This window comes from Scardinius erythrophthalmus (genome assembly GCF_964197995.2).
Source record: "Scardinius erythrophthalmus genome assembly, chromosome: 1".
NCBI classification, from domain to species: domain Eukaryota; kingdom Metazoa; phylum Chordata; class Actinopteri; order Cypriniformes; family Leuciscidae; genus Scardinius; species Scardinius erythrophthalmus.
Genome location: NC_138221.1, coordinates 46,548,451 through 46,571,336, shown reverse-complemented (window position 1 = coordinate 46,571,336; position 22,886 = coordinate 46,548,451). Strand labels below are relative to the sequence as shown.

At 37.4% G+C, this 22,886-nt stretch overlaps 1 protein-coding gene across 3 annotated transcripts; it reads right to left on the bottom strand.

Moving 5' to 3' along the window:
* Positions 1–7,056: 7,056 nt before the first annotated feature.
* Positions 7,057–21,163, bottom strand: LOC308699425 (protein kinase C and casein kinase substrate in neurons protein 3). Of its 3 annotated transcripts, none has more exons than XM_081380220.1 (11): positions 20,919–21,163; positions 19,846–19,883; positions 17,398–17,464; positions 14,552–14,708; positions 12,422–12,657; positions 12,071–12,226; positions 11,095–11,270; positions 10,847–10,967; positions 10,034–10,107; positions 8,518–8,597; positions 7,057–8,425 (listed from the first exon to the last, which is right to left on the bottom strand). In XM_081380220.1, the coding sequence occupies exons 3-11, from the start codon at positions 17,455–17,457 to the stop codon at positions 8,316–8,318; spliced, it is 1,170 nt and encodes a 389-aa protein (XP_081236346.1). In that variant the 5' UTR covers positions 17,458–17,464; positions 19,846–19,883; positions 20,919–21,163; the 3' UTR covers positions 7,057–8,315. The 3 variants fall into 3 exon arrangements, with proteins under 3 accessions (XP_081236346.1, XP_081236347.1, XP_081236345.1); XM_081380221.1 differs by having other exon boundaries at positions 19,846–19,886; positions 20,919–21,145; XM_081380219.1 differs by lacking the exon at positions 19,846–19,883.
* Positions 21,164–22,886: the final 1,723 nt, after the last annotated feature.

Sequence of the window (22,886 nt, the reverse complement as noted above, 5' to 3'; positions counted from 1 at the left end):
CGCCCCTGCCTTCGTCTTCAGGCAGGAAATGCAGATTCCGTACCCTCGGATTGCGCGCTATGGACGGGGCCTACGCCAAAGAACTTTATAAATATTTGCTTGCTGGGCTGTTAATACATATATGCTTTGTTATATCATTCTATCTCCTGAGTCTTTCTGGTAGAAATATAATCTCTACTCATTTTTGTGATTACTTGAGAGTCATTTTCTGTCCTTTACAACTGCTACTTGTGAGACAATGCGACCTCAGTGAGAAAGCAGAGGCAGACTGCGTGTCATTGGTTATCTTGCACGTCAGACTGTATCAGATACATCGTAGTCAAAACTTTGGTCATGACCGACATCACTTACTGTTTTACGTCATCAGCCCATCACTATCAGCCCCGTCACGCATCACTACAATATAGCTACTCACCTGGGAATCGTATTTCCTCTGCTATCTCTCTCCAGGTCCATTCTGGGAACTTCAGTGAACTGAAACGATTTTGACAATGGGACACTCTTAGAAATGGCCATATAAACACATCTTGAGAAATGCAGAGAAGAGCCTTTCTGTTGAACCTGAGAGAAACAGATCAAAAAGAAGGAGATAAAAGACAAACATTCTGATAGAAATCTCAATGAGGTGGGGGAAGATGGGGTGGTGAGGGACCTGAAGGAATTTAAAAAAACGGAGCAAATGAAAAAAGGCTTTGTTTATTTGTTGTGTCAGGGATGTTTGGTTTCACAAGCTAATGAGAAGCAATTAGACAGCTGCCAATTAAGCATGACCATTAGACTGTGACTGAGAGGATGGGGAAAGACAGAAATACTGATGAGGGATGGAGCACAGTGACAGGAGACTATTGGGCTTTAGGGGAGAACGAGGGAGGAAAAAAACACAGTAAGTAATTATTACAAACATAAACTTCTGGTAACCTAGCAAAGCCCCAAAGTGTTCATCTCTGCCTGTAAACAAGGAGCCCTCAGGGCCACCTGAATACAAGCACTCAGTGATATTGGTCAGTCAATGTAAAACCCATGTGCATGATATCTCCCTCAACATGTTTGAGCTGTGGAAACAGAGCCATCACTGAGGCAAATAAGCTACATGCTCACTCAGTCGTTGTGCCTGGCGCTGGGGAGCTCCACTCTTCAGGCGGAACAGTCACACTGTGGAGGAGCAGAAATCTGGAAACAAGTGTGTCTATGTGTGTGTGTGTGTGTGTGTGCGCACATGTGTTTGTGTACGTGTAGTCCTGCAGGGGGTGCTACACTCAGTTCTTGCTCTGTCTCTGTGAGGGTTCCACTCAGCCATCTGGCTCTCAGCTGAAGAAGTGATGCTGAAGTAATGATTAACCTCTACAGCGCTCCAGCTCTCTGCTAATGGAGGCTATCTCTCTCTCTCTCTCTCTCTCTCTCTATTTCTCTTGGCCCTTCCACCTCCTGCTGCTACCTAAGACTGGTCACTGGACCAGTGGTCACTGGACAGAGATTGCATTGATGGGTGTCTAGGGGTGTACAAGGGGAGACAGGGGCTAGATGTCAGACATAAGGGTGAGTAATTAATGACAGAGTTTTCATTTTTGGGTGAACTAACCCTTTAAATGTATATATTCAATTTATTAATTGCAATACTTGTTGACCAAAACATATTTGTTGATATTTCTACCTTTTACCTTTTTTTTGCTGTTTCATGAATCATTTTGTGTTTTCTAAATGTTCAATAACTTGACAAACTTGGCTTTTCCAGTTAAAATTATAGTTGTATTTATTCATTTTGAGTTTATTTTTCAAATCTATGTTCTTACATTCAAATAAAAAGTGTAACTTTGCATCCGATTTGCTACCTTAATTCAAATTCAGGATTTGAACTATATTTGCATTCTCATTTCATTTCTGAATGGTACCAACTGGGAATTGTATCTTTTTTTTTCTGTGGCAATGACAGCTGAAATGTACCAAGCCAATACAATTAAGGTATGTAGCTAACACAGAAATATTTCAAAATAAATCTACCCTGAGAAATAATTAAAAAGAGAGATATATAGCCACAGTTTTCCCTGTACATTCATACACACTCACATAAAGTATCCACAATGTATTGCCCATCTAAGCCTTAAGCTTCTCTGAGGATGTTGCGCGCGCACACACACGCACACACACACACACACACACACACACACACACACACACACACACACACACACACACACACACACACACACACACACACACACACACACACACACACACACACACACACACACTATTTTAAGTCCCTCTTCTCCAGTCCAACTCTTATTTAATTAGGCTAATTAAGAAGCTAGAATAACCATTTCCTGATTACTCATAATTTTGTTCAGTGTAAGAATTGAGCAGACAAATAAAGCCAGCACAAGTCTGTTCCCTTAACTGACCCAGTAAGCCAGTACACAAACACATTTTCTTGCTGCCTCACCCACTCACACTGTTAGTGTGAAGGATGACTTGAAGCTTTCTGTCAGAGGTTTTATATGATGTGACACAATAAGCTCCTTAACACATGGAGTTAATGGACTCCATATGGGGGAAAACGAAACAACGAAGATGAGTGTCCTATACCGAACCTGTCATATACGGGGGTGGGGGGGGGGGGGTTAACTGTTAAAATTAAAACATGGAAACATTCCTTAAAAAAATAACGTTTTGATGATAATTTATTTGTTTTAGTGTTTATTATTCACTTATAAATATTATTTTGTTAATAAAATAGTTACCTTTTTTTATTACATTGAGACACATCTAAATTCTACTGTACAACAGTAATATATTTCTGTCAAGTTAAACCAAACTTTAATTTGACGGGTTGCCGTGAAGACCTTTGAGTTTCTGTGTGTTTATCACATGATGATAGTTTTTCTCAAATTAAGTGGATCAATGCTCACAAAGTGACTTTCAGAGCGGATCTAGAGTCTGGAGATGAAGTTCATGCATTCGTGTCCTCATATAGAAAAAAAATGACAACAAATAACACTTGCACAAAGAAGCAACCATTTTCAAATCATCATTGAAGAAATTATGTAAACATTTATAGGGTTTGAAAAGTATGTGACCCCATTAAATTAAAAAACTGGTTGACCTTCAATATCCTCCCCAAAACATTTCTTTCAATTGCTGGTCAAATGCACAAAGGTCAGGAGAAATTTTTCACTATTCCTCTTTACAAATAGTGTTTCAGCTCATCAATAACTTTGGGATGTCTGGTGAGAATCGCTCTCTTGAGGCCATCCCAAATTCATGGTAAATCCAATCAATTGCTTTGTTGTAGGAATTTGAAATAAAAATGTTGTCATCATTTTCTTTCATGTCATTCAAAACCGGATTGCTTTTTTTGTTTGCTGTTCAGTGGGACATAAAATATTTTTAGCACTGTCTGCAACACTGTTTATTTGCACCCTAACTGGGCTAAATGGAATCAGGCTGAAAGTGTGGCATATATCTGTGATTGGATGAAGCCATCTTATAACTCTCTGCTTTTTCAGCACAGCCACAGGGTCAGGGTGACTGATGGACTTTATTCTTGGTGGAAAGTTTCTTTGGATGCCAATTTCAGCCAAAAATCTTTTGTATTTTTCTAATAATGGTAGCAGGTAGGGGGTCAGGCAGCTTTGTTGCACACCAGTGAAGACTGATGTCTTGCTCTAAAGTGAAGCTTTTCTTTCAGTTTTTGAAGCTTTATTATGGTTGTTTATGTATTGATTAGTCAGTTTTTTTCACAATGGGGTTGCCAGCTTATATGCTGTAAGGAGGTGTTACAGTCAGCCGATCATTATTGCAAAATAAACCCAGACAGGGTGACCTGTATCACCCTGAGGGGGTTTATTTTGTGATAATGACTGGCTGCTGCTGTACATTATCCCATTTATGCCTTCTCGCAAAATAAATAAACGTGAAATTTTGAGCAGAGTTAAAATTATTTTATAATCTTACCGCTTATCTTAAAGCTTCCACTAAGGAAAATTGTTGGGCACTGCTGGATCCCTGAAGTAAAACTTCTTTCATTTTCTCCACATAGAGAAATTGATTTTTAAATGATAACTTACAAACCTTTAAAGACAGACCTGTTGTGAGATCAGAGATTGTTAATCAATGGTGGCCTATATGCTTTTGTTGAAGTAATCATTCGCAATATTTCAACTTCTGGATTTCAACTTTTCAAATAATCATGTTTAATAGCATTATGTGTGCAATGATAGCTGTATAAAATTTAGCATAGAAACTAACACTAAAATGTATATTTATAAGATATATTTTTCTTTCAAGGGAAAATATAAACTTAAACAGACCTACTCAAATAAGGATATCATCTTCATGTCTCAGTGTGACTGTTTCACTCTCTTGATCTTTCTCGTTCTATTTTCACACACACACACACACACACACACACACACACACACACACACACACACGCGCCCAGTGAGGGGAGCCTATGACAGATTGCTGTATTGCTCATATGTTATATGTACCTTGCTGGAAGTGCGTGAGTCACCTTCCGCAGTTATTCATGTGCATTTATCAGAAACATGGAATAAAAATCATCAACATACATCCACGCATGTTTGTTTGCATAAAGCATTAGTAGACTTGATGATTTGGTGGTTTAAATAAACATAAATAAAGACCTCCATAATCATGAGAGGCTTTCTGCACGCGCGCGCAAATCCTACTTAAAATATAATGACTCGCTTCTTAATTGTCTGTTGGTGTGAGTGAAAATAGGATAGCAAAATCAAACTGTTTAAGGCTGTGGGTCCAATCATACTGGAGCAAATTTAATCAATTAGAAATACAGCTAGCTAATGCCAATACAATATTTGGCCTAGGGTTTGTTGTTTCATGTGCTAGGCCTAAAATTACCCCTATTTATTTACATTCAAATGCGGCTATTTTCGGTTTCAGTCTATGTCAAGCTATTATTATGCACGTTTTGGGTACATGTAATCAAGTGTTTGTTTTAAATACATTTTTCTTACCTTTTTTACAAAAAAAAAAAAAAAAAAAAAAAAAAAAAAAAGTTGCCACGATGTACCAAATAAAACGTAGGTCTTGAAGCCAGACCCAGTTGTGTTCGATATCAGCGTTTAGGGGTTTAGCTGTTTATCAGCTAATTGCTTCATGAATCAACTGCGCCCTCTGCTGACTGAGACCATCGTCATCTCTCACACGACAGCACAAAGTAGGCCTTGCCATCTATTTCTATAGAAGTTACATAACAATTATCCACTTGAAATGATAAATAGAGCACATCAGTATTGTAAGATAATCAGCTTATGAGAACATCCGGGCAGGCAAATTCGTGAAATTTGAGAGGCACTTGGTGTACGTTGAAAATAATATCGATCTATAAAAGCATCTAGCATGATGTGTTTGGAATACAATGTTCTTTCTGGCAGACAGTAATGTTCAATAGAACACAGCGTTCACAGCATAAATATATTCATTCTCTTTGCTTAGTCTATTATTAGGCTACCATGTATTCAATTTTGAATGTGAGATGTTCAGTTCTCACTGAATGAATATTTATCTTTGCATATTAATTAACTTCATGAAATGTGAGAGAATTTTACGCATATTAAATGCATAAAATTGTGTGTGTGTGTGTGTGTGTGTGTGTGTGTGTGTGTAATAATTTAAATACATGATACATTTAAAAATATATATATATCTGTGCTCTGTAACTGTAGAACTAATGGTGTACAAAAATAATAATATCTCAGCCAATGTTGATTTGTAGAATCCACAAAGTGTACACGATGCCTTTGTAAAGTCCTGTTGAGGTGGAATTGGGAGATAGGATGGGTTTTATGAGCAGAAAATGACGTTTTTTTTAAAATAAGGGATATTTTTCCCTTTCGTCAGAACCCTCACAGAAATGTGCCTACCAGCAGGAAGATGATTTTTAAAAAGCTTTCATTTACCATCAATATAGAAACCTTTTTGTACAAATTATCCCCAAATCTGCAAGTGGAGAAGTTTAAAACCCTGCAGTGTCCTGTTTGGTGAATGTACCCACCCAAGTAGCAAAAGTGCTGCCAGCACTGACCGCAGAGACCACAGTGGCGGAGGCGCAACATATGGACAGTCAGTAGGGAGGCAATCGGCCTGGCATCTGGGATTTAAGAATTATGGATAAACTGAACAAAGCATGGGACACTTTTTCGATATTAGGCCTCTTCACTAGGCCTAATACTGTTCTATGGTATATGTTTGGCTAGTTACTGTCACACATGCAATGGGAAAGAGTAAAAAAAAATTTTTTGTAAATTGCTTGGTAAACTGTGTCTGTGAAAGTTTTAAAACCTGTGAAATAAAAGCACATTTTTGGGTTTCATCATTGACCTACTCATAGCTTGTGCCAGCTTTACTTAGCATGAGTGTTATTATTTTCCCTGTAAGGTATTTTATGCAGACAGAGAGCAGTAATCAGCACATTTTTGTGCCGTGCTTATTTTTGCAAATGTGAAAGGTTAATGTTGCTCAAAACTGGGAACTGGGAAAGGAATTGACCCTAGGAAAATCAAGCCCAGAGTGGGAACATTTCTGACTCATGTACTCGTCATGATGCACGCTAAGCATGTATGTGACTGAGAATGTGTGTGACAACCACTCAGGGCAACACACTGAATGATCTGACACTATTAAAAGATGTGCTGCCTGTGGGGTCCAGTGGAGCTGAAATCCTGAGATACGTGAGCAGGCTGACTAATACGAGTCTGCACGCACACACACGCACACACACACACACACACACACACACACACACACACACACACACACACACACACACACACACACACACACACACACACACACACACACACACACACACACACACACACACACACACACACACACACACATACACACACACACACACACACACACACACACACACACACACATATATTTGCCTTTAAAGGGGTCTCAGAAAGTGAGGACCAGCCAAAATGTCCTCACTTTACTCTCTTTATCCTCACTCCGATGGTCTAACACTCAAACCGGTCTTAACACACACACACACACGAATATTTATTTAAAGCCCCATTTATTTGCACTGGCATGTGGCCTGGGGACAAGCACAGAATGAAATATGAACAGGAATAATAAAATGTATATTATGTATAATAATGTGTATGTGCATAATGAAAGTTTTTCCAAGATGATTAATAAGAACAAGACTCCCAGTAATCTGTATCCTTTTTAATACTGGTATTATTTGCATTTGATTAGTGATGGTGCATAAACTACGGCCCTGATCCGATGTAATTTACCACCACTACTGCACAAACAAACATTGGGCTTATTTGCATACATACTTTTTCTTTGGTTAGAATGACATCTTAAAACACAACAGAAATACACAAGAAGAGACCGTAATGGTTCCCATGGATATCACTTTAAAATGGTGTTGGTTAATACTGCCTTTGTGTAACTAAAATTACTAAATGTGAGACAAGTGACATTTAACAACAAGATCAAAGCAGATAAAATATAGCATATCATCATACCTATTAACACCTTGCGTGAAATTCGCAGCTGTGAATGACATCATACCCATCTGGCCCCTTTTACACAGGCATCAGATATAACAATTCTCATCAGAAGAAGTATGTCATTGATAAAATGTAAATATGCACTGAAGTCTTTGGTGTGAGACATTGTCCTCAAAATACTCTGTAGGTTCATGCATACATCAAGACAATGCAGTTCATATTCTCTATATATTAGAGGATCTTTGTACCTATTCATATCATAATTGTATGAAAATCTCTGCATATTTTGATCTAAAGCCACAATGTGATGCACAATAAAACATACATGCCCAGTTTCACAGACAAGGCTTAAGATAGTCCCAGACTAAAATGCAAGTTTGAGCTGTTTTAACTGAAATCAACTTGCACTGACGTATCTTAAATTATGTCAGTGCCATTGTTTTGTCTCAGATGCACATCAGTAATGTTTTTTTTTCTAAGGCCCGTTTATTAAAGCTACTTAAATGTCCTAATTGAACTAAGGCCTAATCCTGGCTTAATCTAAGCCCTGTCTGTGAAACCAGGCCTACATTACAATGTTCTCAAGTAAGATCGTAATGAAAGCACTTTGGATGCATCTTCTTGTTCAGATCCCAACTTCACACACTTAATTCAGCTCTAAACCCGTACCTGCACCATCTGTCATCCGCTCAGAGAAAACAAAGCAAACTTCAATAAACATGGCTGTGAAACTGGCTTAAACCTGGGTGCCTGTAGGCAATTATGTACCCCAGAGCGGGAGCTCTGTGTCGTCCTGTGGATCTACACCACCTCCACGTAGTTAGCAGGGTAAAGACCCTCTTTCCCTCCATCCATCATGCCTCTGCACCAACCCTGATCATCCTCATCCTCGATCTTCAGAAACTCCTCACCTGAACACACACACAAACAGAAAGCATCAGAGGTGGTGCACGTACATCATATAGACACAAAATATGAACATACAAACACAAAGACAGCTGACCTGCTTTGAAGGAGAGTTCATCTGTCTCCTGTCCAACATAGTCATAAAGAGCTCTGACTCTCACTCCTCCAATCATTACACTGAGACGAGGAGGGAAAACAGACACAGTCAATCAACTAAGCACTGCATTAAAAATGTTGGAGACCACTCCGACCTTATTATTAAGTTAAAATGTCTAAATTATGACAAAAACATAAACATGACATATGAGATTGGTCTCAGACTAGAATGCATGTTTGAGCTGTTTTAAATTAAAGCAACTTGCACTGACGTATCTAAAAATATGTCAGTGCCATTGTTTTGTCTCAAGATGCCCATCAGTAATGTTTTTTCTAAGGCACGTTTATAAAAGCTACTTAAATGTCCTAATTGAACTAAAGCCTAATCCTGGCTTAATCTAAGCCCTGTCTGTGAAACCAGGCCAAAAAGTTATAAAAACTCGAAATGGACAAAAACATAATTAGGACAAAAAGTTGAAATAATAAGATAAAAAAGTTATAATTATGACAAAAAGATGATATGTGACCCTGGATCACAAAACCAGTCACAAGGTTCGTGGGAGGACGGTGCGAGGCTGGTGGCGTGATTGATAATGAGCGACACGTGCGCGACGCACCGGTCTCGCATCTCTCACGGAGGAGCGGAAGCATAAAGGAGGAGCGACGACAGTGAAGAGCGAGAGAGGAACAGGCCTGTGTTTTATTTGATGTTCTGTGTTGCCAGCAGTCGTCCGTGAGGGGCTGCTGGCTTTTACTTTCATTTTGTATTTGTTTTATTTTTGTCATTAAAAGTCTTTAAATGTTCGCCGGTTCCCGCCTCCTTCTTCCCGTAACAACATACCTCGTCACAGTCACATATTCTAAAATTATTATTACAAATTTTGTCAGTTATTACAAAAATATTGACTTTTTCATAATTATTTATTTTTTGACTTTGTATCTCATAATTCCGACTCAGTATGTCGATTTTGATGTTTTATCTCATAGTTATGACTTAGTATCTCATAATGTTGACTTAGTGTTTAATAATTGTAACTTTTTATTATAATTATGATTTTTTATTATCATATCGATTCAGTTTATTGAACTGTATTGTCGATAGTAACTGTAGTGAATGTGTTGTAGAAACATTAGGAACAGTTCTGTTGTTCACATACACTAATGTTATCACTTGTAATACACAGACTCCACAGATTTCCTCACAATACTGTATATATTTTTGATTTTTGTAAAGACTAAAAATGTTTTGCAATGTTTTCACACTTTATTTAAGTATTGTATGTAATAACCACTCAATGTTTGCAACTGTATTTTATTGAAAATCACACTGTTCAAACCCCAATTCATGTCCTGTGAAGCTTGTCTGAGCAACAGTAACCAAGGCAGCTGAGCTTAGCAAAGGTTCAATACACAGCAGCAAACAATAACAAGGCCAGTCCAAGTCAGGTTTGTGTATAACAGACGGGCAGCCCTGTGCTGTAAGAGCCCCACAGCAAATATCAAAGTAGTAAACTGACCTTCTCTCCATCATTGCTGCTTTCTGCTCCACCTCCTTCTTTCCCTTTTTATGCTTCTTGTCTGGACTCCACTCCTAAAATAGAAAGAGAGCGAAAGACAGAGTGAGAGAAGGAGTAAATGTGGGTTTTGGCACAACAGAACGCAGTCTATTTCAAGATGTGCCTCTGTTAGATACATAATTAAATATCACAGATAACAACAGAAATTAACTCTAACACTCTAACTCTGACACCCTCAGGAATGCATTAACCTCAAAACAATACTTTAAAAACCAACCCTATTACAGCTTTCTTTTGCTCTGGACATAGGAATGCCACTTATTGCACATTTCTCATTGCGGATGATAAAATAAGGAAAAACCCCATAGACTTATAGAGAATGAGAATCCAGGATATCAGTGACATGAGTGACATGGGTGACCCTAACAAGAACCTAACCTCAAGTTTTAGTCAGTGTTTGGGGAACACTCGATAAGGTTCATTAGTAAATACTAGTTAACTACATTAGTTAACATTAAATAATAATGAACTGCACTTCTACAGCATTTATTAATCTTTGTTAATGTTAATTTCAAAATTTACTAATACGTTATTAAAATCAAAAGTTGTATTAGTTAACAGTTAATGCACTGTGAACTAACATGAACAAACAATGAACAGCTGTATTTGTATTAACTAACGTTAACAAAAATGAATAAATACAGTAACAAATGTATTGCTCATTGTTTGTTAATACATTAACTAATGTTAACAGATTAACCTTACATGTAAAGTGTTACTGTGTTTGGAAGTATAAATGTATTTGAAATATACCTGAAATTGAGGCCAGTCAGTGGGCATTCCCGGCCCATGTGTATTCTTCCACCAACGCAAATCCTCCTGGTCGCTGATGGACATCAGAGTGTTATGGAGCTCATTGTACACGGCTTTTATGCTAACAGAGAGAGAGAGAGAGAGAGAGAGAGAGAGAGAGAGAGGGAACTTGTATAATTCACTCATTGTGAGTAATACTGAAATTGACTGAAATTGAGATTTTGACCAGAATGACCCTTCTCACACACCTGTCATTGTTGGTGATATCCAAGTGTCTGTGGATGGAAAGGAAAGCCTGTTTGAGGAAACTTATCCTCTTCCTCTCCTCCTCTTGTGATTGGTCAAAGATAGACTCCATTTCCTCCATGTAGCGTGGAGCATAACGCGTCACTTCCTCGAGAACCTTCTCATAGCGGGCTCGCACCTGCACACAGGAATTTGCAGTCAATCAGTCAGATGTGTCGCTCAGTGCTTATGTGACCCTTCAGATTGACTGTCATCAAAGGATCCTAAAAACAATGTATCACAGTTTCCACAAAAATATCAAGCACTACAGTTTAAACATTGACAATAATAATAAAAAAAAAATCTTGAGAACCAGATCAGCATATTAGAATGATTTCTGAAGGATCATGTGACACTGAAGACTGGAGTAATGATGCTGAAAATTCAGCTTTACCATCACAGGGATAAATTACACTATTATATATCTTAAAGTTTTACTTTTTTTACTGTATTTTTTAAATGAATGCAGCCTGGGTGAGCATAAGAGAGTAATTTCAAAAACATTAAACATCATACAGAACCCAATCATTTCAATGACAGTGTATATATAAATATAATTAATAAAAACATATTTATATAAAAAATGATTTCAAATATTAACATTAATTAAATTACAACCCATGTCCCCTTGAATGCCAATGAAAGATTATGTCACAAGACTAACATGAGCAGATTTACATGTGTTAAGTTGTCTGTTTTGTTTTCTTTGCACCAGAGTTGGTTTTCCACCTCAGCTCTTTTCTCTTTTCTGTTGAGTGCTGTAGATTTACCCTTGATCATTAAGCAGAGTGACATACGTTGTATAATTTCACTGTATCATAATGCAGTCTGTAAATGTACAGTAAATGTAGTTTTTTTTCTGCTTCTTTTTTTTTTTCATTGAAACTCTCCATGATTTTCTCTCTCTCTTTCTGATAGTTTCCCCCACACAACACTCACTTTCTCTGTCTCCTGGTGAGCCAGTTCGGTCTCTTCCTGGATCTTCCTCTGTTTCTCAATGGCAATGTCAGGGTTGCCTTGGGCGTGGGCCTCCCGCTCACGAGCCATGTGTTCCTTGCGACAAGCTTTGTGAAACGCTGTCCTGGCCTTCTCTAACTGTCACAAAAAACACACATTCAGAGTGGTCAGATTCATTCAGTATTGCACACTGTATACATTCATTTTCAATAATTCAGTTGAATTCACTCGCAGTTATTCCACATTTTCCATATGTATACATTCTTATCTGGAGACAGAAAAAGCAAAATTAGTAAAAAAAAAAATATCCCAAATCCCTGCATTGCTTTCTACCTTCTTCAATCTCTTGCCCCAGGGCTTCTGAGCACGTGAGAAACCGGTTTCAAAATCCTGGGACTCCTTGAAACCTCCAAATATCTTCTTATGGAAAGTGTCCTTCTGCCATGTCCGGATGCGATCTCCATCCTCTGACACCAGAGCCCGGCAGATGGAGGAGTGCAGTGAGGAGAGGCGGTCAGCAGAAGAGAGGAAGCACTGCCACGCTCGTAACAGAGAGCCGTAGAGAGGACCTGGACAAAGACAAACATTCATGAAATAAATGAGAGGACCTTTTAGGGTCACAAACAGAAACCTCTTCATCAGATACTAAACTAAAGATGTGGGCATCTCATGTAAAATGCAGGTCACAGAAAAAAAAAACCTTACATATCTTACATGTTATGTTAAATACGGCACTACTCATACTATTTTTCAGTATGCAGTATGTAAACACAACAGTATGCACATTTTTAGGCATGCATTTACTAAAAGTAGGGAAATACTTTTTTTCTTCTTTTTTATTGCAAATGAAAGATTACAGACATTAACAGTGAGAAGAAAAAAGAAAGGGGGTATACGGATACCATAAAAGAATGAAATAGGCTACACAAATCAATACAATATTACAGTTTGTCAATATGAAAAATGAAAGGTTCCTTAAAACAGACTCAAGGATGTGTGGGAAATACTGTATACAACAATACTTTTTTCTCATTATTTACCTATTATTAGACAAAATTGTATATGTAATTTTATATGAATTTAAAAATATTCATATTTATTCCCAAGATGAACTTGTTGAATTAAACAGTGAGATCATGTGACAATATGCAAGCTTTAATTTTGTATAGAATTGAATGTAAACATAACCTCAGTAAAATGATATTTACTCCATACAATTTCTTTTTTTTTACATTGGTACACAGTCTACAGTAAGCAACAATATTGTATTATGTTCTAAACATTCAAAATTTGAATGAAAATGTAAAATATTATAAATACTTGACAACATAGTGAGGTCATGTTACAATCATTTAGCAGACAATTAGCATAATTGTAATGTTAAAGTAAACATTGAAATGCATAAGTAAAACATCAAACAACATTTATCATTATTTACTATTATGCATACTTATTTTTAAATATGACGATAACATCTACAGTACATACTGCACAGTACGAGGTAGGAAATACGCTAGTATTGCGTTCTACACATTCAAAATTTTACTGAAAATGCAAAATATTCATTTTTATTATTTCTGAACTTGTTGAATTAAATAGCATAGTCAGGTCATGCAAGTTAGAATTGTTGTATGCAAACAATTGACTTTTAACATTATTTACTATTGCTGAATATAGTACATATTGCATAGTAGTACACAGTAAGCAATAAGTTAGTTTTCTATTCAGAACATACAGTTCAAAGGTTTGGGGTTGGTAAGATTGTTGGTACAGTAAGATGTTTTTGAAAGAAGTCTCTTGTTTACCAAAGCTGCAAAGCTTTTTTTTTTTATCTTTTTTTTATGAAGTTTATTCCTTAATTTTCAGCATCATTATTCCAGTCTTCAGTGTCACATGATCCTTCAGAAATCATTCTAATATGATCATTTAAAGAATCAAAAAACATTTTTTATTATTATCAATGTTGAAAACAGTTGAGCTGCTATTATTAATAACAATAACATAAATTTCTTTCAACAACAACTAAAAAAAAAAAAAAAAATCACACTGACACCAAACTCTAGTACAGTAATGTGCTCTATCGTTCAAAGGTTTTAGGTCTATTTAACAAATCCTGAAAAAAAAAAAAATAGTTTACATGGTTAATACAGTTAATATACAAAAATACTAAAGTGCACAGCTTTTTTATTTTATTTTTTTATATTGATGACAGTAATAGTGTCAAAACAGCATATTAGAATGATGCTGAAAATCACAGAAATAAATGACATTTTAAAATATAATAAAATACAAAACAGTTATTTTTAAATTGTAATAATATTTCACAATTTTACTATTTTTGATCCAATAAATGCAGCCGTGGTGAGCACGAGACTACTTTCAAAAACAAAAAATCTTACCAACCCCAAACCTTTGACCGGTATAGTACTGTATCCAAGTTCTTGATAAAACCGCAGTACTTACTCGCATCGACTAGGGGTTTCCATTTGGTACTCCACTCACTAAGTTGCTGTGCGTACTGTCTCTCGACCCTGGCCCTCTCCTGGAAACACGTCACTATGTCATTACATGCCTGGAAGGCATCTTCGGTCCTCTTCACTGTACGGTGGTAGTTCCCTGGCTGAGAAAGAACATGGATAAAACTGTAAGGTTAATAGTATAATATAGAGGGAAAAGAAAATGAAAGACTGGCTCTTGGCGCTAAAGGTTTATAGTCTATTTAAAGGTCAAGAATGAGGTATTTACTCTATGACAGAGGGAAAATGTCCCTCTGTCATCTGAGCGATTGGCCTCATTTCTTTTCCAGCAGGGTCACTGGGTTTGTTTGCTATGGATTAGACAAGTTATCAGTATAGCGTAGGCTTTGTTTCTAATATAAACGGCAGAAGACAACATGTGGTGTGGAAAACCAAAGCACATTTCAAACATTATTCCCCTGAAAAAAACATCTGTGACTAGATGAGGACCAGCGAGACGAGAGAATTCAGGCCATGGCAAGTGGAGCATAGCATGGACAGCGCAGTGAAAGGGGTTGATTAACTGCAATAACACGATAAATGAGAGAAAATGAGAGAGAATGAGGGAGGAGAGCAAACGTAATGACAATTTCAGAATGGGCGTTTTGTTTGCTGATGTGGAGCGTGTTCTACTATTTTGCTGGCAAACATTAGTGGCTCCCCCACGATTTTATCAATTCATCTCTCTCTTCTACATCTTCTTTTTGTGCTGTTCTTTGTCGGTTCTTCTCTCTCTCTCTCTCTCTCTCTCTCTCTCTCTCTCTCTCTCTCTCTCTCTCTCTCTCTCTCTCTCTCTCTCTCACTCTCTTAGCTGTGGTTTGCACCACATATTTTCCCCAGTCTTAGAAAAAAGTAAAAACAGCTGAGGAATTTCAACTTCGGCCAAGAGCGGTGCAGAGAAGCACCTGCCAACCAATCAGAGAATCACAGAAACCCAACAAATAACACAATCCCTGTCAAATGGAATATAACATTCAGCTGGACTCAAAGCTGCAGTATTTAAACAGAGCTGTTTCACTGAACAGACAAGCCTATTTAAAAATCAACCCTATTCAACTCTGGCTCAAACTTTCAGCATTTCATCACTGCAATCCTCTGCCAATGCTGTGGTTAACCAATCACAGCGTCTGGGATGAACACAAAAACCCTACTGCGCTCAGTTCTGCTCAGCCGCCAGCCAATTACAAGGTAGGACATGCAACAAAACCCTTGCAGGCGATATCAGTGTGGTAAGGTTGTTGTAAACTGACTAAACATCAGTGGTCGGAGCATTTCACTGAAAACTGTACCACTGGCCAAGCTCCAGATGGGATGGCAACTCAGCAAAAAGTGCTCAGGCTAAGAGGAGAGCTGAGGAGAATCTTAAACAGCTTCATACAAAGTGGTAGTGGGAGCTATAGATGGCATGGCATTGATAATAACAACAAATCACCACAGAAAACTCTATAAATACTAATCAAATGAAACTTACTTAGATGCTAAATTAAATGCAAATTATATGTAAAATAATAATTTAACCAATGGAAATATATTTTAAATGATCATTTTTAGATAATTTATCCCAAAAATTATAGTAAAACCTAAAATGACCTACTTTGTGGGGACCAGCCAACAGTCCCCAAGAGAAAGTATAAAATTAATATATTTATTTAATAACATTGAATAATGTCAAACAAAACTTTGAAACTGCAAAAAGGTTTTTGTAAGGATTCTGTGAGGCTTAGAGGCTAGAACATATCATTAGTTCAAAACAAAGACAATAATAGAATGATACAGGAACAAGTGTGTATGTGTGTAACTAACATCAGGTAGCTCCAAGGGGACTGAAATTAGTAAAACACTTTGGATAAACACAACTGCTAAATAACAGCTTGTTATTTGCTTTAAATATAAGTCTGAACATGAACATGGCAGTTAACAGTGCCTGTAGATAATTATATATACAATACCATCACATTATTACCCTTTTCAGTGTCACAAGAACCTACTGTATTAGGAATATTTTAACTGCTGCAATGAGTATTTTACACACACACACACACACACACACACACACACACACACACACACACACACACACACACACACACACACGCACGCACGCACACACACACACACACACACACACGTGAGGATATATGTATATATATATATCAAGGACATCTATTTTTTATCCACATACTGTAGGCATTCACATTTCCACGTGTTTTAGATTAAGAAAGAAAGCCACAGAACATCTTAAAAATACTACAGAATTTCTACAGAAGAAAAATATGTATTACTGAGAACTATTCTCACAATGGTGAAACAACTAGACAACAAATTTTAAAAGGTTATAAAACTATTAAAAGGCAAGCTACTGCATGATTCCCAGCAGTATTGGGGAACAGAAAAGTAAACCAATTAAGGAGCTGAGAGACAAAAGCTGAGCTAATTAAAATGGGTGGAGGCACAATGGATGAAATTTATAGATGGAAATTAAAGTTTAAAAAAACCTTGAACCATGTTGAAATAGTCTCAAAGAGGTGAAAACACTTGACTTGAATTTCAATCTTAATTTGGCTAATAGAGTGTTCAGTAGCTTTTGTGAACCATTTAACTTAACTTTTGTCCGAACAAAATCTTGCCATTGGTTGTGAATAAAACTGTTTAGGTGTTAAAACCCAAGACAAGCTACATCACCCACATGCATTTCTGGTGACACGTACTTAACAAAACAGAAGCGGATGGTATTTCTTAGAGGTCCATCATCCTATCTGACTCATTGCTGTCCTTCCTCCCCCTCTCACTTACCATCCAGAAGCTCTGATTGTTGGCATCCTCAGGGCCTGTCTCTGCCGGGAGGGTTGACATGATTAATCTGGAATAGAGATACATGAAAGCATAAAAGGTGCACTCATTTTCCTCATTAAAAAAAGTGTACAGAAAAATAAATGGTCACACTTTAGATTAGGGTACAATTCTCACAATTAACTATTAACTATGACTTATTTCCTCAATAAACTTCTATTTTCTGCTTACTAATAGTTAGTAAGGTAGTTGTCAAGTTTAGGTATTGGGTAAGATTAAGGGATGTAGAATAAGGTCATGCAGAATAAGGCATTAGTGTGTGCTTTATAAGTAGCCTACTAATAAACAGCCAATATCCTAGTAGTTAATAGTGAGAATTGGACCCTAAATTAAAGTGTTACCAAATAAATTAATAGTACTTTTGAAAAATGTTTAAAATCATCAATATTCACATGAAATTAAGATTTTTTTTATTCTAAATGGGGTGGGTCGACTCATGGAAGATTACGTCTTGAGATCACATGACCAGCCGAATACTATTTCACCCTGTTGTTGAACAATTTCAACTGTGCAATAAATTGATCCTGGCGTCGACAACCAAAACCATGTGTGTGTGTGTGTGTGTGTGTGTGTGTGAATCTGCATCCAAACCACTAGTTGTCAGTATAAGTCCAAGACGACTGAAGTATCAAACAATACAACAAACAACTGTTACTGATACACATTTAGAGCAAGATTACTAGTATTTTTTATATATTTGTTTGTTGTGAGTTGCAAAATTAGCTATGAACAATAGAGGTCAATACAATAGTTTTGCTTGTACTCGCAATTTGACATGTCAGAAGGACAAAAGGCTGGCATTTTTTCTAGATTGTCTTTTAACAGGCATACAATACTAAGATATGTGTTTCAGAGCTGAATATCATACTGTGTCTAATAGCATGCTGGGAGGGCGTTGTCTTTTACAAGCTTTCTTTTATTTAAACTACAGTTTACGAACTGCGTCGGAAAGTGTGTGGCTCCAACAAACAAGTTTAATGGTCTTGAAGTCAAGTACATGAAGAAAGGAGGATAGTAATATATAAGGTTATTTACTGAGGATCAAAGGAGTTTTCTGGATTAAAAATGTTACTAGTTAAAGTGTCTAAAAGCAGATGTGAGTGTTGAAGTGGCTTTGAGAGTTGTGGGTTATAGTGAGACAGATAGCGCTCGATATTCTCCACAGCTATCTGCCTTGATCCAGAGCTCTGGGATTTGAAACTTGAGCCATCCCAAAAATAAACAGGGGTGAAAGTTCACCAACACCAATATATACTCAAACACACACACAAACACACTAGTTCTCTTCTGAAACACATGTTCATGAGCTTGCAAACACTGGTACATGTGGCTGGCCGACAAGCCCACACAGGCACATGTTTGAGCTGCCCCAAACACACGCCATTGACAGCCCAACATGCCTGTGGCCATTTGTTTCTGTAAATGCAATAAACCACATTTTGTCACAAGACACGGAGTGAGAACAAGATGACAGAAGGGAATTGCGTGAACAAGCTGTTATTTGTCTGTCTTCTTTCTCTCTCTCAATCCCTCTCGAGTCTATGTCCCTCAGGGCATTATCCTAAATGGTCTCTTTCTGTCCCCTTTTCCCACTGCAGGGGTCATGGGTATAGTAAATCACCCTATATTTGAACTTTAACCTCACTTCCTGTTCCCTCTCTGTTCCTCTCCCTCCAGACAGCCTTGTGCTCTGAGAATATGAGCAGGGAGCACGAACTTAAAGGGATAGTTCACCTAAAAATGAAAATGCTGTCTTTAATTTCAAATCATCTTTTTACTCTCTTTGATGTTGAACAGAGCCTAAAGCTTTCAAGCTTCAAAAAGGATGCAAAAAAACACCATGAAAGAATCATAAAAGTGGCCCATAGGATTCTATAGCTTTGTGTGAGGAACAGACTGAAATGTAAGTTGTTATTAAGATGGATCTTTGCAATGAGACCATTAATTTTGTTAGAAAAAAACTGATCTAAATGGAATGTTCATAAATCAGATTGATACATTCCGTATTGTGACTTCCATACATATGAGATAAACAGATTGTAGGGTGGGGACTTTTTTTTATCTATCAGTTGTTGATTGGACAGAGACAGATCTGAATGCAAGCTTGCGTTGATTGTAAGAAAGAGAAGTGGTTTAAGGGGACTGAATCATTGGAGAAGTCCATAATATGTCACCAGAGAGAAGTCTGTCAATTCACTGGATGATTCAGTTATAACATTTTGATGAAAAATCACAAGCTCAAAAAAGATAAAGTTAAACATATGTATGGATGAATCGCAATAAGATCAATACGATGCATTTAGAAAGTAGACTGATTGGTAAATTTGCATTTCATGCTGACTTTAAGGGATAGTTCACCCAAAAATGAAAATGCTGTCATCATTTACTCACCCTCAAGTTGTTAAAAAAACTGGTTGAATTTCTTTCTTCTGCTGAAGACAAAAGAAATTAGTTTGAAGAATATAGGTAACCAAACAGTTGATTGGCCCCATTAACTTCCATACTATGGAAGTCAATTAAACCACTTCACTCAGAATTTCAGTGAATAAAAAAGTTTTAGTCTGTTTTGCACCCAAAACGTATGACTAAGACTTAGAAGAAATATATTGCACAAGCCAATTTTTTTTATACTTTTATGGTGGTCTGCAATGCATTCACTGCAATGACATGGGGAAAAAATAATCAGCTACATTCATCAAGACATCTGCTTTTGTGTTCCAAAGAAGACAGAAAGTCATACATGTTTGCAGTTACATGAAGGTGAGTATGTGATAACAGTAGTTTAATTTTTTCAATTTTTTGCCAGTTTACATTCAGCCTTTTGTGTAAGGTTAACCTAATAGACTCCAGAAGAGTTAATTCTTCGTAACCCATCTCTGTGGGTCATACTGGACCCTCATGCAATGTTATGTGTAAGTAAATAAAAGGATGAACAAATCTGCTTGTTTGAATTAAATCATCACTACTTGGAGGGTAGGGGGATTAGATTGAAGTTTTGAGGTATTGTAAAACATCCCAAAAAAACGTAATCTAGATTAGCAGATTAATAGCATTTTAGAGAAGACAAAGTGCAATCAAACTGGTCAAAAATAGTTTGAAAAGTTCTGTAACTTTTGAGAGAAGGGAATGACCCATTTCTCGGAAAAGATCATCATGACGTTGCTGTGAATCTCTCTCTTCTCTCCTCTTATTTTCTCTTTCTTCCCCTTTCCAAAGCCCTTCAAACCCCGATACCCCTCACCCACCCTGGCTCTCTTTCTCTCTCCTCCCCCTGTCCCCGTTTTGAGTGTCACACATAACTTAACACACACCCACACACTGAAGAAATATATAGCAACTTATGAATACATCAGACAGAAATAGTCTATGAATGCTGCAGAACTCATCAACGCAATGTGATCTAACTTGACACAAACACATCAAGAATAAATGAAGGGCAGAGAAAAACGAGACAACAAACTCACCTCTATCTTTTCCAGGGAAAGTTTCCTTTAGTTTACACTTTTCTTTTCCAAAGTAACAGATTTTTCCACTTTTAAGACCACCATATGGTTATGGTATGTTCTGGACACCCTCTTTCTCCTCTTCTCTGTCTTTGACCCGCTGTCAGTGTTTAATGATGTGGCTTCCTGTCACTTTCTTTCTCTCCTCTCCTCTCCTCTCTCTCTCTAGTTCCCCCTCTTTCCGAAGCAGCTGCGGACTTTTCACTCTGAGGATCATACTACATGACAACACTCCTCCCTCTCCCTGTCTCTCTCTCTCATTTGAGCAGAGAGCTGCTCCTCACAGTATAAAGTAATAATGAAATGGGTTCAGTCCAGACAATTAGTGTGGATGCATTTTATTCCAGAAGAGACCCATATCTGTTGCACACTTTTTCTTTTTCTTTTTACTTACCACCCCTAATTAGGCAGAACTATTTCATTTTCTGTGAACTGTGTCTGTTGTAACAGCCAGATCAATGTACATACCTCAGAAATGCCCATGGTCACTCTGAGGGGTTCCACACAACAGTTGTCTGGCACATCCAGTGGTTCTTAAGGAGGGAAGGAAGGAAAGAAGGCTGTTGGGGGTGAGACCCACAGATTGAGTTGAAAACAAAGTCTGACTCAGTATTAAAAATATGGCAGCTGTTGTACACACTGGTAAGAGCCCATCCCAAATATCTCTATGTATAATCTCCAGCTGCTAATCTCATACTAAAGCATTTTGAATTAACCTTCATAATTTATATAATTATACACAAAATAATAATAATAATAATAATTAAATTACTTACATATTTATGCTGATGCTGGAGCTGTATACCACTCTTAATGAACCAAGCAAAACTCTCTAACTAGTGCTGCCTCCCAATTCGCCTACTTATGCTACTCCCTAAAAGTCTAGAAGTATGTACTCTTTTTGTGAATAAAAAGTACATACTTTTGAGTGTGTAGCAAGAGAATAGACAAGCTTTGGGACATACTATCATGTCATTAAATTGCATCTTTTAATGGACGCTCTATCGCAAAGTTAGTTTTACATGCTGTCACTGGCTGCATCCAAAATCGCATAGTTCCCTACTATATAGTAGGCAAAAGAAGTTTCCGAATTCACAGTACTCAGGAAAGAGTAGGCAAAAAGTACTGTCCTGGATGACCTACTTCTTCTGGCAAGATTCTGAAGTGTGCATAAGATGGATACTTGAGGCCACGGGAGGCTATTTAGGAATGGCAGTGAAGTGACGTAACAGAGTGGTTCAGATATGACATCACTTTGTAGGCCAAAATGTGGTTAGCAATTTAGCACTTCCGGTTCCATTGTCCCGAACGAAGTCAATGGGTTTATTGAATGGGGTTTTGGTTAAATGGCTGAAATAAGGTCTGTGGTGAGCACAAGCTCAAGACACTTTCATGTTTTATTCCACGACATAAAATAAATCAATATTACATCATTTTTGAAGCCGTTACATGTCTTAAAAAAGGCGGTTGCTGACAAGTGGCTAAATGGGACTACAGAGGTTGTCGAGGAGATTAAACGTCATCAGTCCGCTTTTACAGCATCGTTGTGCTCTTGCAAACTACTCTAACTCAAACGTTCTGGGAAAACGTTTTTAGATAAAGACTGAAAGAGTTGTCAGAAGCTTAGTGGTGATAACGTTGATGTTGTGGGACCGTGCTGTAGTTCGTTTATAGCCTATCTTTCAATAGGCTTATAGGCTTCAAAATTCATAAAAGTTGAGTTATTCATGAGTTAGGCTATTCATCAAAATTCATAAAAGTATCTGTGATAATTATAGTGATGGATAAAACGTGCAAGTATCATAAACTTTTGTTGATCACAAAGCTTGTTTTTAGCGATAATCCAAAAGCCTATGGGAAAACCAGTGTGATGCTAACTGCCGGTTGGCCTACAAAGTGACGTCATATCCGCACCACTCTACTGACGCT

Excerpts from the sequence above, each read along its gene's own strand:
- LOC308699425 (XM_081380220.1), bottom strand. The coding sequence starts at position 17,457 with ATGTCAACCCTCCCGGCAGAGACAGGCCCTGAGGATGCCAACAATCAG. Across the intron at positions 11,271-12,070 it reads CTCACCAGGAGACAGAGAAA|GTGCGAGCCCGCTATGAGAA; the intron begins GTGAGTGTTGTG and ends TCCTGTGTGCAG. Across the intron at positions 10,968-11,094 it reads GATATCACCAACAATGACAG|CATAAAAGCCGTGTACAATG; the intron begins GTGTGTGAGAAG and ends TCTCTCTGTTAG.